Consider the following 6,748-nt stretch of genomic DNA (forward strand, 5'->3'; position numbering starts at 1 on the left):
TCCTCCAGTGAAGCAAGTGATAACTATCAGTGGTTCTGTTTTTGCTTTGTCGTTGCTGCTGCTTTTGATGCTGTCGTTGTTGTAGTCGTTGTTTATAGTGGCAGTGGAGGTGGTGATGCTAGTGGTGATATCGTTTGTTGTTATTTAAGATTACAACAGGCTTTTAAACTATCCCACTTTAACCTCTTTCTAGATACTCTAAAGGCATGGCTTTTAGTTTAGTTTTAGTAAGGGTTTTACGACACAAGCAACACAATAAGATCACATGAGTGCCGAAGATTAAAGGTGATATTAGAGGGTAACAAACACAAAAAAAGAAGGAGGAGAGACAAGGACGACAGGTATTTGATAGGAAAGAAGGACTAAACCATACTAGAGCGCCCGCCAACCACCCACTAAATTTAGCCTGGCTGCACGGCTTCACGAAGTTGTTATATTATTATGCTTGTACATGTACTTGTATATATAATGACATTTTTCAAGAAAAGCCACGTGCTTGAGAAGCGTTATAGCCTGGCTAAAAGCATGTAAAATAAGAATGGAAATCTTGGAAATAAAAGAAAAAAACTATTTCCCAGAAACCGTTCTTTTTCAACTCTATTAATTAATTTCACGGACATTTTTGCACTGCGGCGCCCCTTTCTGTAGGAGCCACTAGATGGAGAGCACATGGATGCTTTTCGCTTGCCAATGCCACGAGAAACTGGGAGGTACCAGAACTTCCTCCTGGGAGGCTACCAAAAAAATTACCGCTGCTGTTGTTGTCGCTGGTGCTGTTGTTCTCGCTGCAAGTGTTCATGTCACTGCAGCCGTTGTCGTTGTAGTTGTTGTCGTCGTTGCAGTTGTTGTTATTGCTGCAGTTGCTGTTGTCCATGCTAAAGTTGTTGTTGTCGCTGTGCTGGCAGCTACTTTTGATTTTGTCAGCATCGTCTCCGCCTTTGCTACGCGTGCTGCTGATGATGCTGCTGTTGCTGCTTCTGTTACCATCGTCCCCTCCAGCGCTGCTGTTACTGTTGTCTGGACCCCCCACGTCTGCCACGCCGTGACGTCGTCGTCTGTGAGGAGACGGCCACCAGAAACATGACGTGGTCTTCAGGAGACCAGCCCGCACACTTCTGCTGTCCGGGCCTCCATCGTCCATTCGTCCTCCAGGGGAGAGGAGCGGTCTGCTGGGGCTGCACGTCGATATGGTGGACGCGGAATCTTGGCGGGGAAGGTAAGAGCTCTATGGAGAAAAAGACATTGTGTGTTTTGATTTTATATTATGAATACGACATTCTACCAGACTCAAATAAATTGCGTCTGTAGTGTAGCGGTTAAGCGTTACGCTGTCGCATGCAAGCGACCTGTGTTGTTCGTATCAGGAATCACGAAAAGCAACCCAAAAAAAAAAAAAATTCAGCAAGGACCATAGCATTAAACTGCATTTTGGTGATATTGAAAGGTTCATCTGTGACAGAAATTTGAGAGGGCGTGGGAATCGAAAAATTTCTAAATTTGTACTTAAGTGGATTGCTTGCGACAGCAACGATATCATGTTAACCCTAGATTTTAAAAAACCGAAGAATAGCAATGCTACAGCAGCTATCGTGTTTGCGAATTTACATTTATGTTATGTCATGCATATTATAGTTATACAGTATTCCGAAAAGTGTGTATACTGATCAGTGTAAATAAAATGTCAGCAAGGACAGATAAAACGATCTTGTTTCTTTCTTTTTGCTGTTAATAATAAGAAAATAAATACAGTCGAACCTTCTCTTAAGGTCACCTGTCTAAAACAACCCTTTTGTACAAGAGACACTTCCACCGTTGCTCTTTTTTTACATTATAATCACTGTGTCCAAGACATCAACCTGTCTAAGACAACCCTTTTTCTCTTCGACAATAGATGATCGTTTGGACAATAGATACTGTAATATTGTATAATTTATGGAAGGGTTAGAAAGAGTGTAAAGCGCATAGAGCTTGCTGTCGGACGGGGGTTTGCACTATGCAAATGCTATTTTTTAAATATCATTGTTATTATTATTGTTATAAAATAATAATAATAATTATTATTATTATTATTACTGTTATTATTATTATTGTTGATATCATTATTAGTTTTATTATTATCATTATTATTATTATTATTATTATTATTATTACTTATATTATCATAATCATCATTATTATCATTATTTTTTTAAATTATTATTATTATTATTATTATTATTATTATTATTATTATTATTATTATTATTATTATTATTATTATTATTATTATTATTATTATTATTATTATTATTATTATTATCACTACTACTACTACTACTACTACTACTAAATCTATGCACAGTACAGGCTTTGCTGCTGGCTTACCGGCAAGGGAGAGGGGTCTGAGAGTCTTCTGTTTCGAAAGTACGGCGGCGACTCCAGCAGGAACTCTTCATCATCGGTCAGCACTGAGGTTCCCTCTAACTGTTCCCCGTCTGTGAGTCGGAGTGCAACAGTACTTCCTTTTGACCAATGTACAGTCTGCTGTTTATGTCCAGTCTTTTTAGCCTGGCCGGGTAAAGCGTGCAGTTCATCACTTTTTATGACTTTACGACTACTTTGGGCTTTGACTTGGAGCCCGGTTGCAACGAAGTTCTCCCCGCTGTTAGAACTTAGGTATTCTTCTGAAAAACTTCTTTTCAAACTCTTTCGAAACGTCTGTCTGTGGAGGAAAATTAAACCGGAGTGCTCGACTTCGTCTTTGCCCTTTTGGGTGTGAGGATATTTCGGGCGAGTATCTTCCTTTGATTTCCCGAGGCTACTGCTCAGCTGGCCGGAGTGCTGCAAAATGTTTTGGAAGTCCGCGTACTGGTGTGAAGACGCTGATACTTTCTTGACATTCCTTCTTTCTATTTTACTTTTATTTTCACGATCAACTGGGACGCTTGGGGATTTGACAAACGTCTTTTTCATTTTCGGGGATCTTTGAAGATTCCCCAGTTTTGCACCTGGTTCATCAGTGGGTACAACGAGAGAAAATGATTTCTGCACAGAATTGACCATTCCCGGATGACTTGTCGTGAGAATAGCTCTGTTTTCAATGCTCGGTCGTACCTCGTGCACCTCTGCCACTACTATGTGGGTAGTAGAGGATTTACGTTTCGAACAAAGCTTTAGATTAGATGCTTCTACTTCTAGTGAAGTCTTTGATTTTGGCTGCCACTCTGAACTGCCTGTGATAGTTGTGTTATTTATAGTGTTCACGTAATCCCGGGGTGGGTCGGAGAAGGAGCGTTTCCGACTGATTCCTCCATACCAGAGAGGCAACATGTCTCCGTATCTCTTAGCAGATGCTGACGGTTTTGCAACTTTTCTGGACATTCGGACAGCTGGGGGTAACTGTCTCTGGGGCCTATCCAGGACATGATAGAGAGAGTTTTCCATCGCAAGCGTAGGGGCCTTCACGACAGCCTTCCTCCGCTTCTTTGTTTTGGTAACCCTATCATTGTTCTCCTTAGGTTTTAGTCTTGTCGGCATTCTTTTGACAACATTTTTTGCCTCCCTCTCCTCTTGCCATATATTTTGCTGTGCGCTATAGGACACATCTCCCTCGCTGCGGCGCCTTTTTGTAGCTTGGAAATGTCTGATGTTATTTGGGTGTGGTGAAACTAATTCACTAATAGACGTATCAGAGATTGCTCGATGCAAGTTGTTGGCAATATTAATTTTAGCTTTGTCGGATAAACTTATAATTTCTTTTGACGAGTGATTATCAACAGAGAGAACCGTCTCTGAAATATTCACGACCTCCACTTCTTCAGGAAAGACGTCATCATTCATGATATCACACGACACCTCCGCAGCAGAAATTTTCCTCCCTCTGATTTCAAGCTCAATTTCTCGTTCTGTAATATCATGTCCATCTCCCCGAAGTCCAAAGGAGTCCGGACTGCTGGACAATACGTGGCCCGACTCGCCGCTGGACACGCTGACCTTCACAGGGCTCTGATAGCCAGAGTCCTCGGACACTGGCCCGTGGTAAGTGCTGGCTCCGGAGCACGTACTCTGTGTGTGCTCACGTGGGGGTACCACACGCAGGAGTCTGACATCAGTGTCATCGGCATCGCTGTCGTTGTCTCTAGCCTGCAGGTTTGAACACAACATATCTTTTTTAATAAATGAAAATTAAATTGAATATTATTGTATTATTTCATTTAACTAACAATGAAATGACAGGGTTAAGTAAGAGTACTGCGTGAGATTTGTACACTGCAGACTTAGACCACACATTATTCACTTTATTTTAGGCAAATTAGTATTTTTTTTAATGTTACTGAATAGGAAAAAAATATCGTGATCTTTCGTGAAGTCAGTTGAAACACTGACATTGATTTAAAAGGTTTCATCTATCTCTCCTCTCTCCCCTTATTCATCAAAATAAAACGTTAAATATTCTGGACCGCAGGTATCAGTTAAGATTTTTTAGGGCAAGGGTAGTGTCGTATGATCCCACGGCCATTACCATTCTCATTTAACTGAGTTCATGGATTTTGTATGGCCCAGATGGTAGACTGTGCTTCGGACCGATTTAAACACGGCTGTCAGCTATAGGATCCCTTTTCTCTGCACTGATGATTGATTGGATTTTTTGTGTGTTTTGTTTGCGTTTGGTTGTTGTTGTTGACTGTATTTTTTATTTTTTTATTTTTTTTTTGGGGGGGGGGTATTTGTTTGTTTGTTTGCTTGTTTGTTGTTGGGTTTTTTTCTTGGGGGTGATGGTGATGTTGCTATTGTAAGATTATTTTTCAGCCGAAGAAGAAAGCGAACTCAACTAGTTCCATACTCAAGCTAACCGATGTACGGCACAACTACTCTGCCACCAATTACTGTCTTGTCCTCACCTTGTAGAGAGACTGTTGAAGATTGAGCTGCATGTCCAGGTACTGGGCACCACTGACGTCAGTCATCATGTCTTCCAGCCACTGAGACAGCGTGGAGAAGGTGGGTCGGTGGTCTGGGTGCTGATGCCAGCACTTAAGCATCATCTGGTACCTGACAGACACATGGAAAGGTTTAGCTTTGGTTTCAGTCAGAGGTTTTTAGTTTTAGTTGAGGTTTTACGGCGCTTGCAACTGCATAAGGTCATATGAGCACCAGAAGATTAGAGGTGTTACAAGAGAGTAACACTCATAAAAAAGGAGGGGAGATAAGGACGATAGATGTTTGACAGGAAAAAAGGGGCAAACCACGCCAGAGCACCCGCCAATCACCCACTCAGTAAGAGGTTTACGGCACATCCAACACAATTAGGTCACATAATCATCGATGGCTGAGCACAAGAATTGACTATATCCACTTTTGGTCGAAATGGAGTAATCAAAAAGGGTTGTGACATTCTAAGCTGCTCTTTGACCCCTGTAAATATCTAAGCCGTAGCTTGATTCGGTATCGAGATATTAACGTTTCTTTTTTGACTATGTTGAAGAGATTTTAAAACCGTCAAAATTCCAAACTCTTTTTTCTCGAAACTGTGAAAAGTGGATATAGACACTTCTTGCGCTCAGTCGTCGTTATATGTGCTGAAGATTTTAGCTGTAACCAGATAGTAACTTGCAATTAAACGAATACGAATGAAGAGAGCTGAGGATGATAATAAAGAAGGATTAAACCACAACAGAGTACCCGCCAACCACCCACAACATTGAAAGGTAATCACGGTTATGGCGAACTTCGTATGTATTACACGTTAACAAATAAGGTGTTAAAAAAAAAGAAAAGCACTCAATGTATTATTAATAATAATAATAATAGATAGCATTTGTATAGCGCATATCCCCGCTCAACAGCAGGCTCTATGCGCTTTACACTATATTATTACCCCAGCAGACCATAGAACACTCCGAAACATTCTCAGCTTCCCGGGAAGCATACAGTGCAAGCAGCTGATTAAGCGCTCAAACACAAACAAACTGACAAGATCTTTCGCTGTCTATAGCCGGGTACCCATTCCCACCTGGGTGAAGTGAGGAAAATTTGTGTAAAGTGCCTTTCCCAAGGACACAACGTCGGGTCCCTGACGGGATTCGAACCCACGGCCTTACGGTTGCGAGTCCGAGAGCCTATTACACCCCCATTGAAATAAGTTAGATCACGTATTAAGACACGAACTTCGGGACTTCCGGTTTGACCTGGCTGGTGGCCGGTCGGTTATTCAGTCGCTCCGCGATTTTTGGTTTATTTTAGAGGTTTTTTGTGACTCAGGCTGTTGTGTGTGGTATGTAAATGTGTGTTTCTGTTCCTGCTTTAAAACGGTAAGTGTGGTCAGTATTTACAATTTTTGTATTGTTCTAATTGAGCCTTTTTGTCTTTCTTTTGACTTATCATTGGTTTATCATTCTCTCTTCTTTCCACTTCTCTTCTCTGCCTGTCTTGCTTTGTTGAGGGTTTTTGTTATGTGTGTTCTTTTAACTTTTTATGTCAAGCGGATTTCACGAGTGTTCACTGGTCGCTTCGCTTGTTTATCTCTTGTCGTTTTCCCTATTGTTCTCAACCTCACAGCGGTGGGCCTCAGTTTCAAGGGAACAATAGAATGAGCCGGTCTGTTTAGTTTGTTTTGCTTGTTCTGAGTGGAAACGTGTGGGTTGTGAGTGTACCTTGTTGTTGTTGTGGCCCGTCTGTTTGTGTTGTGTGTATGTGAGAGCGCCTGTTTGTGTATTCTTACCCTCTTTTCATTCGTCCCTTTCTCTGTTAATTAACCCTCTCTCTCTCT

The 6,748-nt window shown here is 41.4% G+C and overlaps 2 protein-coding genes across 2 annotated transcripts; both read right to left on the reverse strand.

The window, feature by feature from the left end:
* Positions 1–332: 332 nt before the first annotated feature.
* On the reverse strand, positions 333–4,666 carry LOC101857219. The gene is made up of 2 exons (XM_005111770.3): positions 2,365–4,666; positions 333–1,225 (listed from the first exon to the last, which is right to left on the reverse strand). The coding sequence occupies exons 1-2, from the start codon at positions 4,141–4,143 to the stop codon at positions 611–613; spliced, it is 2,394 nt and encodes a 797-aa protein (XP_005111827.3). The 5' UTR covers positions 4,144–4,666; the 3' UTR covers positions 333–610.
* Positions 4,667–4,809: 143 nt separating this feature from the next.
* On the reverse strand, positions 4,810–5,031 carry LOC118478891 (fibroblast growth factor receptor 2-like; the record flags this gene model as incomplete). The annotated part of the gene is given in 1 exon segment (XM_035973304.1): positions 4,810–5,031. A coding segment is annotated over 1 exon segment (169 nt), but the record flags the coding sequence as incomplete, so codon positions are not given.
* Between the last annotated feature and the right edge of the window lie 1,717 nt (positions 5,032–6,748).

The sequence above is a fragment of the Aplysia californica genome, unplaced genomic scaffold (assembly GCF_000002075.1).
Source record: "Aplysia californica isolate F4 #8 unplaced genomic scaffold, AplCal3.0 scaffold01116, whole genome shotgun sequence".
Taxonomy (NCBI): Eukaryota; Metazoa; Mollusca; class Gastropoda; order Aplysiida; family Aplysiidae; genus Aplysia; species Aplysia californica.